The 19,117-nt window shown below is 41.1% G+C and overlaps 1 protein-coding gene across 1 annotated transcript; it reads right to left on the bottom strand.

Moving 5' to 3' along the window:
- Nucleotides 1-6,790: 6,790 nt before the first annotated feature.
- klf15 (Kruppel-like factor 15) lies at nucleotides 6,791-14,550 on the bottom strand. Its single transcript, XM_047026431.1, has 3 exons — nucleotides 14,397-14,550; nucleotides 11,551-13,038; nucleotides 6,791-8,448 (listed from the first exon to the last, which is right to left on the bottom strand). The coding sequence occupies exons 2-3, from the start codon at nucleotides 12,783-12,785 to the stop codon at nucleotides 8,280-8,282; spliced, it is 1,404 nt and encodes a 467-aa protein (XP_046882387.1). The 5' UTR covers nucleotides 12,786-13,038; nucleotides 14,397-14,550; the 3' UTR covers nucleotides 6,791-8,279.
- Between the last annotated feature and the right edge of the window lie 4,567 nt (nucleotides 14,551-19,117).

Genomic DNA, 19,117 nt, shown 5'->3' on the forward strand with positions numbered 1-19,117 from the left:
TGGACGTGCTGCGATGATAGCTCAGTTTACAACGACAAAACACCCAGATCACTTTGGTCTTGTCAATGGAACCATTTGGCAACTTTTTTAAAGTAAACTTTCCATTCAGAATCTTATTGGCATCCATTTCAGCGTCTCGCGCTCGCCATCCACTCAAAACGTAACGTTAGCCTACTACCAGAGAATGTCTAATATCCCTAAACGGGCTCTGCTACTACTCTTTAGCCTGCTCGCAAGCCAAACAAGTGTGTGTGGCATGCCTGTTGTTTTATTTCCGGTATAGCTAGATCCGGTGTGGTGTTGTAGTTTTTCTAACGTCGGCAATTGTTGTTGTTTGGGTTTGCGTTAACGCCGTTAATAACGTGTTAAACTGACAGCACTAAAATATTCACATCAATATATTATTTCAATGTTATCCAGTTGCCAGATATTGTATGAAACGCATCCTACTCACATAACACATAGGCTATCATACAATTTTCAACCCATTTGTGACCGCAACCAGAGCCCGTCTATATTAACTACATTCTCTGCCGCAACCTACAACCCAGTTGCGCTGTTGATATCTACGCAGGTAGGCGGGAGAATTTGAAAAATACGCGGTTGATTTTGGATACAGAATCACTTGTAGAAATGGCAAAAGTCTCAGGTGGTGCCGACAAACCAAACGCCGTCAGAAAAACCTCTGTCAGTCTCAGACAAAACTTTGTCAGAAATAAAGTTGTCAGAGCTAGATGAGGGACCTGTTGACTAGCTTTCTGAATTAGCTAAAGTAGCAGCTTTGAAAGTGAATACCATGGTGTTGTTTCTGTTAACTGGTACAGCAAGCAAACTAATTGATATAATACGAAATAGTTGCTTTCTGCGAGCAACTTCACACGTGTACAGTAAACCCATAGTCCTCCGATTGCCATGGATACTACAAACAAACTCCATATACCATGTCCTAAAATGAACACCTTAGTGTTCCACTCAAACGTTAGTAGGCTACACAACATATTTTTTGGAGCCTCTCAAATTCTTGCTTCTGGATAATGCTGTCTGAGATGCTTCAGTCCATTAGTTCTGTAGGTAAATGTAATTAATGAATCTGTTAGATGTTACTCCTACCTAGGGTTATTCACAGTTTCAATGTAAAATAGCTATTTTACACAAGCTCTTCTCCTGCCTGGCTCCCCAGTGGTGGAATCAACTCCCCACCTCCATCAGAGACACAGACTGTCTCTCCACCTTCGAGAGAAGGCTCAAGACGCACTTGTTCCGGGAGTACAACGGTACTTAGGAATGGTTTGCTGAACCCAATGCTAGTTTCCTCAAGGATCACAATGACTCTTGCTTAGAGACTTTTGCTCTTGTTGGTTAGTGGTAGCTGATTTAAACTGTTGTATTCTATTTTAGTTAATCTTATTTTTATTTTTAGTGTTGCTTGCTTCTCTACAGGTACACTTGCACTTAGAGATTCATGTTGTTTAATTGTAACTTGCTTAACTACATGCTCCTATGGTTTTTCCCTTTGGCACTTACTTTTTGGTTGTTCACAATGTGTGCTTCTTGTTTTGGCTACCCGCAATGCTTTGGGGCTATCTTGTTTTTATTTTCTGTGACCTATACACTTTGTAAAGCTCTCTCTTGGAAGTCGCTTTGGATAAAAGCGTCTGCTAAATGAATAAATGTAAATGTATTTAAGAATTACTCTGTGGCTGTAAAGCAATCGCCAATAACATATACCATGAAGGAACGATTGAAACGAAAAATATGTTCTGTAGCCTACTATTGTTTGAGTTTGAGATCTGAGGATGTCCTAAAATGATCCATAGTCACACACAACATTCAATAAACACAGTAGAAAAATAGATAGTTTTATGATTCTTTTATGCATCCACCATATTGTGTCAGTCTGACGATTAAGTTTGGCAATACTACTTTTACAGTGGCGATGTCACCTCTGGATGTTGCCAATGTTTTTGTCACTTTTCACACAAATGTGGCTCTAATCAGTGAAACTTTCAGAATGCAATGCATCTCTGTTTCTACAAGTCCAGTCTATATTATTACTTAAGAGAAAGAAGGAAGGGGGTGGGAGGCAAGACAAAAAATGGAAGAGTGAAAAGGGTGATGCTAGCTTGTGCCACTCTTGCACATGAATTCCAAACAAAAATGAAGAGATAGTTTTACCATGGCTTAGATGCTCTTGGGTAATGGCCCACAGATTTTCAACCAGCTCTCAGATATCCAATGAGGATTTCCTGATGATTTCTCCAAAAACCTGCCAAATATTCAGAGAAACTGTAAAAGTTAAATATCTCAGATACACACGTGAGAATTTAATCTACAATCAAGCACTTTTTTTAATGAACCATTAAACCAGAATATAATTAAGGTTGTATTAGAAAATACATTTAGACACATTTCTGAGGAGACAAGACAGCAATTATTACATGTTGTTTTCTGTAAGATTTTTCATTTTCAACAGATAACTATCCTGCTTTATTGATCTTTTATTCCTTGTTTTATTAAAACACTATAATACAAATGAATATTGTTTGTGAGATGGCCATTATTTTTTGTCTGTTCTATACACAATCCTGAATATTCACAGGTTTTAGACAGTTAAATGAATGGCATTTTAACTCTAGTGTCTAAAACAGAATAATGGGTAGGGCATCAGTTAATATTTGATATTATGAGCCTTTGTCCACCTTAGCACTTACCTTATCAGCAGTATTTGGCTGTTTCAGCATGGGAAACAATACCTGGGTTACATAATAATACAGTTAGCTATTATGAGTGTATAACTCTCGTACAGCCAACATTTCTACATCCAAAGTGCATCAAGAAGTTCAGTTCAAATATCTATTCGAGCTCCACAGATTTCAAATATTAAGAGGTGGATTGTTCAAAAGGAGCTGCAAAAATGCCATTGCTTGAAAGCATAATTTGAATATATAAAAAAAAAAAAACTTCTAAAAATTAAGTAGATCTTAAGTCTTAATCAGGTACTGTAGAGATACATGTTACTCTTTCTCGTAGATTTAATTCACAGATGATTGTGTGTGGGGAGTAGGTTGCCTTTTATCAGAGGAAGAAAAATACTCAAGGTGGACAGGATTTGGTGGCAGAGCTGTCCATTGTTTCATAATTTCCAAAAAAACAGGACATGGGTACACCTGGTTAGGAGGGGTCTGGGCAATTCTAGGAATTGGTACCCACTTACTGGTACCAACTTTGATGGTTACACACATCAAGTTCAAGTTCAAGTCTTTTATTTGTCAGGTGCACAGAGCAACACAAGGTTAGACTGGGCACTGAAATTCTTAAGACAAGACAACGCAAGCACTTGGCATAACATAACATATAAGTACACAGAACAAATTTACATCTATGCTGAGCTTAGATAAGTGAACTTCCTAAATATACAGATAGCAATAAATAAACGACTATACTAACCCTAACACTAAAACTTCCTAAATTACAGATAACAATAAATAGTACGCTATACTAACCCTAATACACAAAAAAAAAAAAAAAAAAAAAACCTGTTACAACCCTATAAACTAATCTAACCTAAATGGAGTACAGTGCAGTAATGCAAATTTACAGATCAGTGACTTTGTCAATGACCAAACAGGAGCCTGGTGGCGAGGTACAGTAGTGCAATGTTACTGAAAGAGCAACCAGTAGCTGAAAGTGACAGTGTATAAGTGACTAGTGTGCAGTAAAAATGTCCATATCAGTGTCCATTGAGAAGCCTGATGACCCTTGGGTAGAAACTGTTGTCCAGTCTGCGTGTGCGCGACCGGATGCTGCGGTAACGCCTGCCAGAAGGCAACGGGGTAAAGAGACTGAAGGATGGGTGGGAACAGTCTCTTAGAATCCTGCTGGCTTTCCTAAGGCAACGTGTGTGGTAGGTGTCCTGTAGGGCTGGGAGCTTCCTGCCGATGATGAACTCAGCAGAACGGACCACACTTCGTAGGGCCTTGCGGTCCCGGTCTGTGCAGCTCCCATACCACACTGTGATACAACCAGTCAGAATGCTTTCTATAGTGCATCTGTAAAAGTTAGTAAGGATGACTGAGTCCATACCAAACTTCTTCAGTCTCCTCAGGAAGAAGAGGCGCTTACGGGCCGTTTTGACCACCTTGTCCGTGTGAACAGACCAGGTGAGGTCATTGCTGATGTTCACCCCGAGGAACTTGAAGCAGCTGACCTTCTCCACTTCCGATCCATTGATGAATAGGGGTGCATGCTCCTCCTCCTGCCGCCTCCTAAAGTCCACAATCATCTCCTTGGTCTTGCTGATGTTAAGAGAGAGGTTGTTGTCCTGACACCATGATGTCAGGGTGTCAACCTCCTCTCTGTAGGCTGACTCGTCACTGTCAGAGATGAGGCCCACGATGGTTGTGTCGTCAGCAAACTTAACGAGGAGGTTGGAGCTGTGCGTAGCCGCACAGTCGTGGGTGAACAAGGAGAACAGGAGAGGGCTGAGCACACAGCCCTGGGGGGTGCCTGTGTTGGTGATCAGTACAGATGAAGTGCGGTCACCGATTCTCACCACCTGTGGCCTCCCCGTCAGGAAGTGGAAGATCCACTTGCAGAGGGAGGTGCTTAGTCCCAGGTCCACAAGCTTGGAGACCAGTCTGGAGGGGATGATGGTGTTGAATGCAGAGCTGTAGTCAATGAACAGCATCCTCACATATGTATTCCCCTTGTCCAGGTGGGAGAGAGCGGTGTGCATGGTCAGAGCGATGGCATCGTCTGTAGACCTATTGGACCGGTATGCAAACTGCATAGGGTCCAGTGTGGGGGGCAGCGAGGAGCAGATGAATGATTTGACTAGCCGCTCGAAGCACTTCATGATGATAGAGGTCAGTGCTATTGGGCGATAGTCATTCAGACATGTGACCTTGGTGTTCTTGGGCACAGGGATGATGGTGGTCCTCTTGAAGCAGGTGGGGAGTACAGACAGGTTAAGGGAGAGGTTGAAGATGTCACTGAAGACCCCTGCCAGCTGGTCAGCGCAGCCCCTAAGGGCCCTACCTGATATGCCGTCTGGGCCAGATGCCTTGCGAGGGTTGATCTTCTTAAAGCATAGCCTCACCTCAGCTACAGTTAGTGTAGGCACACCACTGGCTTGGCCTTCAGGTAGCTCCACTGCAGGGGGTTCACTGTCCCTCTCAAAGCGAGCGTAGAAGGAGTTCAGCTCGTCTGGCAGTAGGACAGAAGACTGGGTCTCATTGTAGCCTCTCCCTTTGTATTCTGTAATGGCTTTAAGTCCACTCCACATGCGCAGGGGGCAGAGCCATGGTAGCTGGACTCCACCTTGGTCCTGTAGGCCCTTTTCGCTGCTTTGATGGCCTTCAGAAGGTCGTATCTGGCCTTCCTGTACTCATCAGGGTCCCCAGAATTAAAGGCGACAGTACGGGCTCTCAGCTTGGCCCGGACCGCGGCATCAACCCAGGGCTTCTGATTTGGGAAAGACCGGACAACCTTCTTGGGGACAACATACACATATATGTTAGTTTTTTTGAAGATATAAGATTTTGCAAGTAACAAAATCCATAGATTCTGACACCTTCCATTCTCCATACTGCAAACAATGAATTATTCAGCCAATTCTCCTTGGCAGGGCTCACATATTAGACAATGCTCTATTTCTCATCAACAACTGACCTTGGGGTTGTCTGGGTGGGTGCCTAAAATGAGAGGGTGAGAACCTTGATAAGATGCAATGTGTCTCCTGCTGTTTATTTTACCAGATGTGTTGGACTTTACACAATGCAAACCAGTGTCCCAGAAATGTGGGAGGTAGGTGGGTAGGTCGGCGGACAGGTATATTGATTTCCCTTTTTTCTTCACCCTCTAAACCCCCACATTAAGTGTTGTGGTACAGTCCAGACAAAAAAGCATCCAAAGAATGTAGAACACAACATGAACCAGGAGAATAAGGAGGGGAAGTGCAGAGGGGCAGTGCAACCCAGACCACAGAACACATACACGTTCCATGTCAAACCCCCTAATCCATCCCCACTCCCCCACACACACAAACCAGTTTACTACATCCAAAACCAGACTCATTCCAAGTTAGTGTTTCAAGGGCCAGCCTCCCTCACCCCCCTTTCTTCTTTACATTCCCCCTCTCCTGTACATGACAACATTTTGACTGTTTCCTTATGTTGAGTGAGTCAGCAACTTTTCCACCTGGAACATTAACTGCAACGACAGCCTGCCTGTCTGCCTAGTATATGTCAAACACTGTGTTGGCCGGTGATCAAAATGGATATCATGTAAACTGAGTGGTTATAAATTTAAAGTGGCGTCCATATGGTTGCTGTGCATTCAGTGGAGGCATTGGCAGGTACTGGATGTTCAGAATGAGGAAACTTATTTTACCTTTGTTCCTTTGCATGCATGTTCATTTAGGGATTTTGGAAACTGGGAAGGTTGTCAGGGTGTCAGGGTCTGTCAGACAGACAGTTAAGTGATAAAACCAGTTTGAGTCCTTTTCATGAATCGCTTCATTGTGGTGATCATCAAGATGGTGATATAATATCCAGAGTGGGGTTTCATGGTGTGGTAAACCAAGACTCACAACAAGGGTTACATCAGGCAAACCAGGCCCCACTACAACAAATTAATGTGTGCACTGTGCATTGTTTGTACTTATTTCACTGTTTTGCTAGTTTTGCTGAGGAGTTTATTTTGTGTCCCGTTTATTGATCTTGGATTGTCGAACGTGAGAACAATTCATGATCATACAGCATAGAGAAAATATACACGTTCACATGCTTTGCTTTCTTTTTATTTGTAAATGCATCTTGGGTAGAACAAAGAAAAAATATAGAATATATTCATATGTACTGAAACTTTATGTACATTTTTAGGGTTTACACTAGAAATATTCACAAAGACAGACTAAGATAGTTTATCAGAAGTCTTGTGTTTTCTTGTGTATGCAGCCATGTACACGTCCTCATATTTACATACATTCATAGGATGCGATAAAACACCTGTGTTTAAACAAGCATTCAAAATTCAAAAATTGAATGAAAGGAATGATGTACAATATTGTGTACCCCCTGTATTTTGTTTGCAAACATACATGAGATATGCATGGACGGTCATCCGCACAACCTTTGTTGCACACATAACACACACATTCAAGAGCTAACAAAAACAACTATTAATCGCCAGAAGGTAGTTCTTCAGGGCGTTCAGCACCACGGTGTTGTGTCCGCATACAGAGCCCCATGCTGCCATAGCAAATTGAGGGCAAAAACTTGAGGGTAATTCCTTTAAGAGATTGAACAAATGAGGCAGATTTTGTGTTGACAAAAACTAAATTTGCTCATTGAGACATTCATCTCAATGGTTATGTATGCTGAGCACTGTAGTGTATAATACCTCCTAATCATTTTCCTGATTTAGACACTGGTTACCCGACAAATAAATATTCTTGATAAACAACCTATTATGTGACCACTGGTTGCTTCATCAAAAGGATACTGTGACAAGTTAAGGCCAAACTTGAGTTGTAAGACTGCTTGAGATACCAATTCAAAAAACACCAACATAAACATGTTATTCACTTGAATAAAAAGCTGAAAACAAACTTAAGTAATAATCTAACACTGACTGGAAGGCTTGTTTAGATATAAAAAATTACTAGTGTTACTTTTTTGATATTCTTATTGCTTTGAACTTTCCCTTGCATCATGATTGGAGCAGGTTCTTGAAAAGAATCCCACTATCTTATTCTCTTATTTGTGTCATCAGTAGTTCATGTCCATAAATGCTTCACCTTTTCGCCACCCAAATGCATGGCACGATAAGACGAAACAAACACGAGGACAAAAAGTTTCCAGAGAAACTTCAACCTGACTTCCTAACTATTGCATAACATGTGGAATGTCCAAGACATTGGCGTTGGCAATACAAATGCAGTCTTTTATCTAGGTAAAATAGAAACACAAGGCCATTACTGAAGCAATATACATTTTAGCTACAATGAAAGTTGATTTGATCTTATCTTACACTGAAACAAAAGATAAAGGACTGCAAAAACATTTACAGAGAATACAACATGTCACCAAGTTTTCTGAAATTCTGATGACAGAGAAGATGGTAACCAAGTTTTGATTTGCACAATAAATTACCATGACCCCAATCACACTTTCTTTTCAAAAGACACACATTTGAAGTCACAAACACTTCCACACACATCCATATACTCTTTCTCTGCTTCCTTGGCCAATGTCTGTTTGACAGTGATCAGAGAGGAGTCAGTTTGCAGTGCGCACCGTCCGGGTGCTTCGTGGAAAGCGGTGGACCTTAATATGTTTGGACAGGTGGTCACTACGAGCAAACTTTTTCTCACATATAGGGCACTGGTAGGGCTTGACCCCGGAGTGGGACCGCCGGTGTCGCGACAGCTCATCTGAACGCGAGAACCTGAAATAGACAGAAAGGTAATAGGAATACAGGTTAATTCTGTTTGAATTAATATCTTATGTATTATAATTACATTACAATACACTTTGTTGGAGAAAAGTCTGTCGAGAAATTTGGAAATGATTGAACTCACAATCACACAAAGGCTGAGGACAACTAACCTAAATATTTCTCCAGAGAATAAACCAGTTGTTTTCATAATGGTGTGTACAGAACACACTATGACACAGTAGGGAAAATGCCCTCTCCAGATTTCTACATCTCTATTGATTTTGTTTTGTATTAAATGCTAGCAGCAGCTCCTATATTTTCAATGCATACACAATGAATTGATACAATTATTTCACCAATATGTGACTCATTAGCAAACCGCCCTGCACCATCCTTTGTGCTTCAAAGCTCAACAGAACAGTAATGCAGGAGAACTTAGAGTAAACCTTATGGACGTTAATTCAAGTTGAAAACAGCACAGACAAGGTCTTGGGAAAACTGCACTTGGCCACAATGCAAAAAACTCTCTGAGGCCTCTTATAATCTTGCTCTATCTCCCAGATGTTAACTAGGTACAGCCTAACCTGAAAGGGTGGTAATTTGATTCAATCTTCACCCTTAATAAGTTGCAAAATACAATGGATAAAACGTTAGAGATTTTAATTGTCCCTTCAGAAGCCTTGGCCAGTCACTAAATGCTTAATAGGGCACATAGACTGACACAATCAGATCACAAAGTACATTTTTTTTTAACATTCTTTAAGCTCCTAAAGGATTTGAACTCAGCATGCCTATTCTAACTACACTTTAAATTAATTCTGTGTGACATGCGTAAAATATGTGGCGGATTTTCAGTTTGTGTGTCTGTTTGTTCTGTGTTTGGAGAGGCTCTGAAAGTGAACAATGACACATGACCGAGATGAACAGTGAGAAAATGGTTTTGACTGTCTGTAGCATGACAATACCTGTGAATGTACAGTAACTTACTAAGCATCAATCCTCTGGTCAGCCTATATTCATCTTTCTCGATCTCTCTTAACTCTACTTCTCTCTCTTATTTAATCTTCTCTCTCTTGCTTTCTTTCTCTCTTCTTTCCATGCAGATTGCCAGCCATGACATTCCTATCACACGGCCATGGCAACTATTCAACACTTGGCCTTTGTCCGTCTCACTTCCTCAGTGGTGCTCACGCACTCTGATTGTTTGCTAAACTGAAACAGACCCCTTACTATTCTGCATTTCTGTTGCTCATGGTTTTATTTGGTTATTACGTCTCATTTCACCTTGTGCTCTGACTATCTAAACAAACACATCTCACACCTTTTATCACTACTTTCCCACTTCACCCTCTTTCAAGCAGGTACACAGACATCAGCTTCAACTCCAGCTACATCCTACATTTTGTGTTTAGATGAGAACCCTTTGAGACACATAGCTTGGCACCCACTATCCAGATTTCTCCAACTCCTGTCCTGAAAAACATTTGTGCTTCATTACAATCAAATGTTCCACTGACTGATAACCAGGTTGGTGCAAGAAGTATTATCAATATGGATTGATATGGTGGCTGAATCTGTCTGCTATGCCAAAAAATGTAAACGATTAAACATGAACTGGATACAAGCTCACTGAAGAATCTTTTCTAGTATGCCTCCATGCATGTACACATGTATTGTACATCCAACTTGAAGAAAAACTGTTTTATGCCATGTGTGTATACAAAATCCATGCCCTAGCGTGCTAATGTCTCTGTGAATTGTGTAGAGGGTTTAACATGGCTCCTAGCACAAGGGTTACAGTCTTTCACCCAATACTGTCACTCTCACCGCCTGACTCTGCGGCCTCAGGAAATCTGCCAGCTAAACCAAGGGCCAAGAATCACACACACACATATCCCTAAGCCAACCTCCTCTTAATCAAACTGCTATGAAGAAATCGAAAGTCTAGATCTTGTACCAATAGACTTGGCTCAGTTTCACCCACACACACATCACTGCTGCAGCCACTGTACAGCTGTCTAGTCACAACAGGAGGCGCCCAAGTTGCACCCATGTGACCTCTATCCACATGCCTCGTCCTAGTTTTAGTTTACCCCGCAGAAAGATGACACCCCCGCCATTCTCACATATCCCAGATACGGCGGTCTCTCGCCCGATTCCTGACAAAAAGTGTGAATCTACAAGCAGAACACACTTGCAATACATGCCTGAAATACACCTAATTAACACTGCAAATTCATTGCAAATCAACCTTTGAACTTGGATGAACAAGAAACAGTCTCAATGATTTGATTCTGAAACTCCTCTTCGTTCATATTTTCCCCTCAAGCCATTGCTACTTGCTAATGAGTTACATGTGTATTAGCTACACAATTAGCACTTTGAATAACAAAGTTGTTGTTTAGTTTGTAGTTATGTTCCGTGGCACATCTAGTGATTGTATCTCCCACTGTATCTGTGTTTTGATATCAATGGCTGCAAGTAGGGGGCGCCTTCTCAGTGATGTTATTTTAAACAAATCCCTACAAAGTCCCTACTAAGTCACAACTCGCAGTGGCTAGTTGATTACCCCATACAAGATAGGTCAATGTGAGGGCCAGTCACAATCAGCAAGAGGCTTTGTTTGTTGAGGAACGCAATGCTAGGAATGCTAAATAGATTCCCGTACATATAATTACCACCGCTTCCGATGGAGAGACAGTAAAAAATTGGGGTTAAGCCACTCCCATATGTCTGAATTTACCTTCAGGAAGGAAGTTTTATCAAATCTAATATAATCTTTTACATGTGTCTTTATGAGGGATGTTTTGTGTCTTGATCTACTGAATAAAAAAGATTGAAAACTTCTAACCCACAAAGCCATTTGTGGTATAAAACCATGGTAATTATGAGCAATGAACTACTCAAAATAGTCTTGGGGCTATTGGTGTGTGAATAGTTACTGCATTGATGTATGAATGACTGAGGCAAAAATACATCCCAAGTATGAGTCATCTATAGCATAATCTAAATTTTTGTGAAGAGCCTAATTATTGGCATCACAATAACAATGAAGATCTTTCTTTTTCTTATTGCCATAAACATCAATCTTCAGCTTCACCGGACACTCACCTCCATCCACACCCAGACCAGGTGCAAGCAAAAGGCTTCTCCCCGGTATGTCTTCTGAGGTGAGCCTTGAGGTGGCTGCTTTTGGTGTACATCTTGGTGCAGCCTGGGAAAGTACATTTGTGCATTTTGATAAGGTCTGCCAGTTGATTCTTCTGAAACTTCTGACCCCCAACCAAGATCCCCCCTCTGTGACTCCCCGCCAAAGCATCCCCATTCCCCAGGGGCTTGGCCGCTATGGGGACTGGTGCAATGCGCACAAACTTGGAGGAGACATTGAGATTGGTGGAGGGAAGGAGCTGGGGGACCAGTGCAAAGGTCTGGCCTTGGATGTTGACCAGCAGCTGGGCTATTTTGATATCCGAGGCCAAGGTTGATTGTGGGGGCTGGGACATAGGCAGTGGAGTTGGTGTCGCTGTTGGTTCCTGTTTGATCTGAATTGGCTGGATCTGGACGATGACTGGCATCCCACTACTGTCATCATTGGAACCACCATCTGTGGAGACACTCTTGTTGGCCGAGCCCCTCTTTGGGCCATTGTTCAGGCCTGTGTCAGGTTCTTGTGCAGGAGTTTTGGCCTGTATACCTTTGGTCATTTCCTTGGTGGTAGCAGTGTCAGCAGCATTTGCAGTGGGCACAGTTTGGTCTGAACGCTTGGACTCTGCTTCCAGCCTTTTCCCTGGGGAAGCATCCCTACAGACTTCTAAGCTCCCCCCCAGACCCACCACCTCCTCCAATGCCTCCTGTTTCATTGACACCACCTCCATATTCTCCTCTAAGAACTCTTCAATCTCCTCCAGGGTTGGCTGGAAGGACCCTCCAGGTGGCTCTTCCATGTCCACAGAAGACCAAACCGGGAAGTCAAAATTCTCCTCCTTCACTGGCTCCGGATTCGTTGGCGCATCCTTCCGACAGTCCCACAAGAAGGTGGGTAGTGGCATTGGGACCACTGCTCCACCACCTGCAGCCCCCAGAGAGGTTTGGGAGAGCAGGTAGTCCAGGATGCTGTCCTGGCTCTCTGTGCTGGAGCTGCTACCATAGCTGGAGCTGAGGACCTGGGAGTCTGGGCTAGAACAGGACCGGGGGCTGGATGACTCGCTGAGGTCATCCTCAGAGAAGGGCGAGGACATCACCTGGTAGGTGCTTGAGTCTGTCACCATGTCCGATAGGTGGTATGCGGGCGGGGAGCCACAGTATATCAGAAAAGACTCCTCGCTCACTACAAAGTTATCTACCATCCCTTGTCGGGGAATAAATGTTGTCTCCCCCTTGTGTTGAGAAAGTTGTGTTCAACAGAATTGGTATTGGGGTTTATCCTTGTATCACTGGGAAAGGAGACTAAATAAACCCACCAAGGGGTCCCCAGCAAGGTTGTTCCTCTTACCAAAGAGAGATACCAAAACAGCTGTTGTTCTCCCTCGCTGTAAAAACAAAACAATGGCTTGTGTTGAAAAAATAGATATTAATCCAAGGTTTCCAGCATGGATTTGTCTTCAGATGGTTATAGTTGGGGAAAGAAAGCAACAGAAAGCAAACAAATATATTAGTATAGATTTAAAAGGACTTGGTATTGGCTACTTGAAAACCTACAACAACAGAATTATGCTGCGTTTTGTTTTAAAACTCACATACAGTTAGTGGGAGAATGGAATAAGCGGTACATAAAGAGCAAACGTCAGTGATACGCATTCCTTTACTTTTATTCCAGAGCGTCAACATTCTTAAAAATAACTTCCATATGACACCAGGCAATAGAAATAGCCTAGTTTCTGCCAAGTGGAGTTTCTTCCATGCACCTTTGGATAAATTATATATTCTACGCCCTTTAAACTATAAAAGGAATCAAATTGCACTATATGTATAGTTTATTATGAGTTTATATGATTAATTGAAAATCATTCACTAATAAAACCCTTGTGTAAAAGTGCAATTATAAAACCAATAACTAATATCAACACTTGAGGCTAGCCTATATAAGCTTACAGCTGATTTTACAGCTGTTTTACAGCCCTTTATTTGTAAATACAAAATTGACATTCTATTTCTGTGAAATTCGCACGGTAAGAGGTTATTTTCTGAGAAACACAGAGCAAGGTTGTTTGACCGTCCCCTTTTTGGTGCCTCTGGCTCAATGACCGAAAGTAACCTGCCAAAAGAACTGTCAACATTATTTACACAAAACACCGCGTGGGGCAGGCATGAGCAATGAGCGCTCCTCTCAGTACATAGGCCTACATCACCTGCGTGCTCTTTACTTTAACTTAATTCATTGCAATGAAACTGAAGTGAAAAGACACGCGATTACCACATGCAAGTAGTTCTTTCATGAGTTCTGCGTCAGTGTACATTTTTTCAAGCGTTCGTCACAATTTTAACTGAACAATTTTCAATAATTGACCACGTTATGTTACCTCTGCATACAATGCATATTAAGAAAATGTCATGTGGCGATTACATATGTAATGATCTAACTACATTATATAAACTACATGATTAAGCTATCCGACTGTTATTATGGTTATGAGCAACGTCAATCAATTGCAAATCCATGCCTGGCTATAAACCCGCAATTGTGCAGTAAAATGCCTTACACTAGCACGTTTTGCTAGATTGCTATGAAACGAATAACTAATTGTTGAACACATGATTTAGTTTTACTGGAGCAAGCAAGGCTAAAGGTCTGGCCATCCCCTCAGCAATAGGACGCCTCGTACGCGCTGCTCCTCTGCTACAACGTAAACATGTTTTCGTCCAGCGGAGCAGCGTGCTGCAGCATATGGTCGCGTACAAGAGAGCACGCCCAATACCTAATGCAGCACTCATTACCATTTAAAAATAAAGAAACTTACCTATTCAATTACGCATTTAGAACCCAACTGTAATCCAATGTATTTACGTTTCATTTGCGTTCGATAGGAAATGTACTAGTACATGGTTTGCCCTTGAGACTGGCCATGCAGCGCTGTTCAGACTGACGAGCAGCAAAGCAGTGGAGTTGTACTATATTACCATCACATGACTGCTGGTGTGCGTGAAAATAAGAGGTTGGAACTGAAGGCTCGTCCTTCTTCTGCAATGGGATTGGTCAGCGGCACACAGAGGCTGGTCCTTGAGAACGTCGATCAAGATCTGTGTGGTTCTCCATGTGGGATGTTTAGTTAAGGAAGACAGCCATTCCAAGTTTCCTCACCCGTCTATCTTTTGTCTTATCCGTCTTTTCGGGAAGGATGTTGACACTAATCCAATAATAGCAACTACAATATTGTGGATCCATGTCTGTCACATGTTTTCAATGCCAAGTAACAACATTGAGAAATGGGTGTGCCACATTCATGTAAAGACAATCAATCCAATAGAAGTGGCTTAAACTGAGATAGATTTATTTTTTTATTTTTTTCTGCAACCCGTCCTGCCTTATCAACAATTTCAGAGATCTTCCAAGTTTCATAGCCTTGTACATGTTAATTACAGTTTTATTACATTTTTGTTAAAAGTAGACCCGCTATAACAATACACGTACAGTGTGTCACCAAATTGATGTAAGAATAACCATATAACAACAGAGTCAAACAAAAAACAATTCACAACAAAGAACCAATCAATTCTTAATGTTGAATGTTGTGAATGTCAAAGTGGCTCTGAATCCATCTTACTTTCCAAACAAAACTCCCAAATGCACTCTTAAGAAAAGGAACTGCAGGTCAACGACAAAAAAAAGATGAAAACACTGTCTCTCCACAAACATACCCCCATCAGCGCAAGAGGATCCCCCCCTAATCTCTCTGTCTTTCTCTCACTTTTCCCAACTTTCTCCCTTTACTATTTCTTTAACCTTCACTCCTTCCTCCATTCCCGCTCCACAGGAGTATGCCTTACACTAAGTATCTAACCTCCTCACATGGCCCATCGAGAATCCATTCTAGTTCATTTAAGTTAATGCCACGTTGTACATCATGCAGAATCTGTGTTGAGGCCAAACAGCAGGATTGGCTGGTCACCGACTGCTCTGACCCCCGCATCTAATCCACAGATCAAACATCTGGAAGAATTGTAGTGATTTTTTTCCCCGGAGGGTCAACTCAGCTCACAGATTAAAATGGTCAATGGGGATATGAGCGTGGGGGCAAGCACTGTGGCGAGACAAGGATTAATTGCTGGCCTTTGGCCTACTTCCATCTGTCCATCTCTTTTTTTCCACTGTCTTGCTTGCTCAAGGGATTCAGGTAAGCTCACATTCAGAGCTATGTACAGCATTGTTACATCAAAGACACACTCTCAGTTCTTTGATAAATAACAGATGCGATCATATGAGATTTCCTACACTTGTGCACAGTGCCCATGATACAGCCGTGTATTAGATGTCGATGAGACACGCAAACACAGACTCCTGGACAGTGGCGGATCTACACGGGGGCCTACAGGGGCCAGTGCCCCTGTAAAAATTTCCCTGGTCCCCCCTGTGGCCACCTTTGACTCAACTGTCCACAGTAGCACTGCACTGGCTTCCATAAATAGAAATGACACATTGTTGTACCCTTTTATTTGGTCAAAATACAGTTTTTGTTATATGTAATTGGTTTCTTTGAAATGTTACTTATGTTACACAATTCAGCATTGGCTCTGATAGCCCCAATAGCTGATGTGGAGTTTTGTTCGTTAAAATCAATTGATGTTATTTTTGGCATTCATGTTAAATGCTGATTACCAGCAACATTTCAGGCTGAAGGCCTCCATAGTTTCATGTCAGGTAGTCAGGTGGCTGAGCGGTTAGGGAATCGGGCTAGCAATCTGAAGGTTGCCAGTTCGTTCCAAATTACATTGTGTCCTTGGGCAAGGCACTTCACCCTACTTGCCTCGGGGGAATGTCCCTGTACTTACTGTAAGTCGCTCTGGATAAGAGCGTCTGCTAAATGACTTAATGTAAATCGTCAGAAGGTTATAAGGTGTGGGGAAATTACATAGTTTTTGATGGCATTTCAGTGGCTCTCCATCAATTAAATATTATCTGTGATGAATTCTTTTTCAGGGGTCCATGCCCACCTTTTGCAGCATTGTCCTACTATATTTAATTTCAAATTTTTGATGGCCCTACCTCATTGTTCCAATTGATGCACTCTTTATGTACAAAATACACGTTTGTATGATTTTAACGTAAAGCAAAATTAAAGTATTTAATGTTTAAATATAATTTGTTCCAGTTTTTAATGTGCCCCACTGATTAAACACAATTTTACTGGCCCACCCAGTAAAATAAGTCTAGACCCGCCACAGGAATCCTGGAACTATAGATGGATAGTGAAGAGTGCCCGTGAAGAAGTAGATGACACACACACAGAATCCTGTAATTATAGATAGGGCACAGTGCCCGTGGTGCAGTTGGTGAGTAAGATGACACACACAGGTTTCTATAATAATAGATAAATCCATCAGGAGAGACCAGGGGGGCATTCCAGAAAGCTGGTTTTGTGAAAACCTTGACTTTGGTAACTCTGAAACGAGGCAAACTCTGGGTTTTCCATTTCAGAAAGAGAGGTGATGCAAACTGTTGGTCAGTGTCCATGGTAACTGACTCAGTGAACCTAACCTGCTTGCTGGCAAGTTTTCCATAACAAACTCTGCATTTTTACCTATCCCCTACCACTTCATACAGTTGGCAGACATGGTGTGTCCTTTCCTGGTTCAGCCAACCGATCTCTAACAAAAGTTAATTTGCTTACCCATACGGAAAGAAAATATATTTACCAATATATGATTTGAAATACATTTAATATATTGTAATATATTATTTTCCATTACATTGACCAATATATAATGTATGGAAATACATGGGATAATATATTGATGATAAATATATTACAAATATATTATAAACTAATATATATTCACATAACATATTGCAATATGTTGCAGAATACATCAATGATTGCCGTTTTCCATATATTGCAATATTTGGAACATTAATATATAATATATGTGGTTATATATCCCAAGATATATGCAATTTATATCCCGCTTTATATGGGAAAATATATGGGTAATATATGTAAAGATATAGTGTCACATGTATGCTTCATATATGGTAGAATTTATTTTAAATATATGTAAAATTATATGGAAAGATATAATGTACAATGCATGTGTATATTAATGAGAACATGCCCATACAATGTTCAGACATATATGGTGATATTTACATTTAGTCCTTTAGCAGACAATCTTATCCAGAGTGACTTACAGGTAAGTAAGTGCAGGGACATACCCTGAGGCAAGTAGGGCGAATTGCCTTGCCCAAGAACACAGCTTCATTTTTGCGGTTCCGGGAATCGAACCGGCAACCTTCTGATTAATAGCCTGAGTCCCTAACCGCTCAGCCATCTAGAAGGTATTCTAAGAAGGTTGTCAACGGCATTATTGCGAATGGAATCCCGATTCAAACAGTACCACCTGCTAACTGAAAATGTGCCCCCAAAAACGTAAATACCGTAAGATTGACATTTATTTAGGGGGAAATGGCTAATTCAAAAGAAGTTTGCTGGAAGCGATCATTGTCATTATATATTTCAAATATTTTTCCATATAATTTTACCTATATTTAAAATATATTCCACAATATATTGAACACATATCTGTACATTTATTTCATGTATATCTTTCCATATAATTAGGATTTCCGCCTGAAGTACCCTGCAAAGTTTCACCTACATATGTGAAAATATGACTGAATTTGAGCTGTTTGAGCTTGGACCAAATGTGACTATGATTGCCATAGGAGAAACGTCTTATTTTATTATTCAGTAACTGAAGACTGCAAAGTCTAGATCTTGGAATGGCTCAATTGGATCAGAGGTTGTGCTGGTAAACGAAGGGTTCCAGGTTCATCTCCAGACATAGGCGTTTTTTTGTTTTTGGTTTTCTGGGTAATTCCGGTGTAACTATCTATTATGTCAATTTTACAATATTTTGACATTTTGAAGGAGGAATTCGCCATTGCTGCTTGCAGCTATATTTTTTACATATAATTCAAATATATTCTACCATATATTAAACATACATGTGACACTATATCTTTACATATATTACCAATACATTTTCCCATATAAATCGGAATATATTATGGTGGTTTTTATAGATATAAAATTGCATATATTTTGGGATTTATAAACACATATTCTAAAACTGGTTGTTCCCGTCCTTGATTGTGATTGGCTATATCGCATTCCATGCCGTTGTAAAATCCAGCATAACCTCACAGGTTGTCCTCATAACATTCTTTAACATTACATATTACTGCGCATCGAATATTTCAAATTGAAAAAGACGGCAAAGAAGTCCGTCTGGCTGTTGCGTGGCAATGATTTATGTAGGAACTATACTTTGTAGTAGCGGAAGAATGACGGTTTATTATTAAACTATTTTGTTTCTAATTGTTTTTATGGATGAAACCATATCAAATATTTGTAGTAACAGTTTTAGAAAAGCAATAAGCCCCGCGAGTCCGTGGTTTACGCTGATTTTCGAACAGGTAAGGGGTTTATCGGCACTCCGCTTCGCGTCGTGCCTAACAACTCCC

The sequence above is a fragment of the Hypomesus transpacificus genome, chromosome 9 (genome assembly GCF_021917145.1).
Source record: "Hypomesus transpacificus isolate Combined female chromosome 9, fHypTra1, whole genome shotgun sequence".
NCBI lineage: Eukaryota > Metazoa > Chordata > Actinopteri > Osmeriformes > Osmeridae > Hypomesus > Hypomesus transpacificus.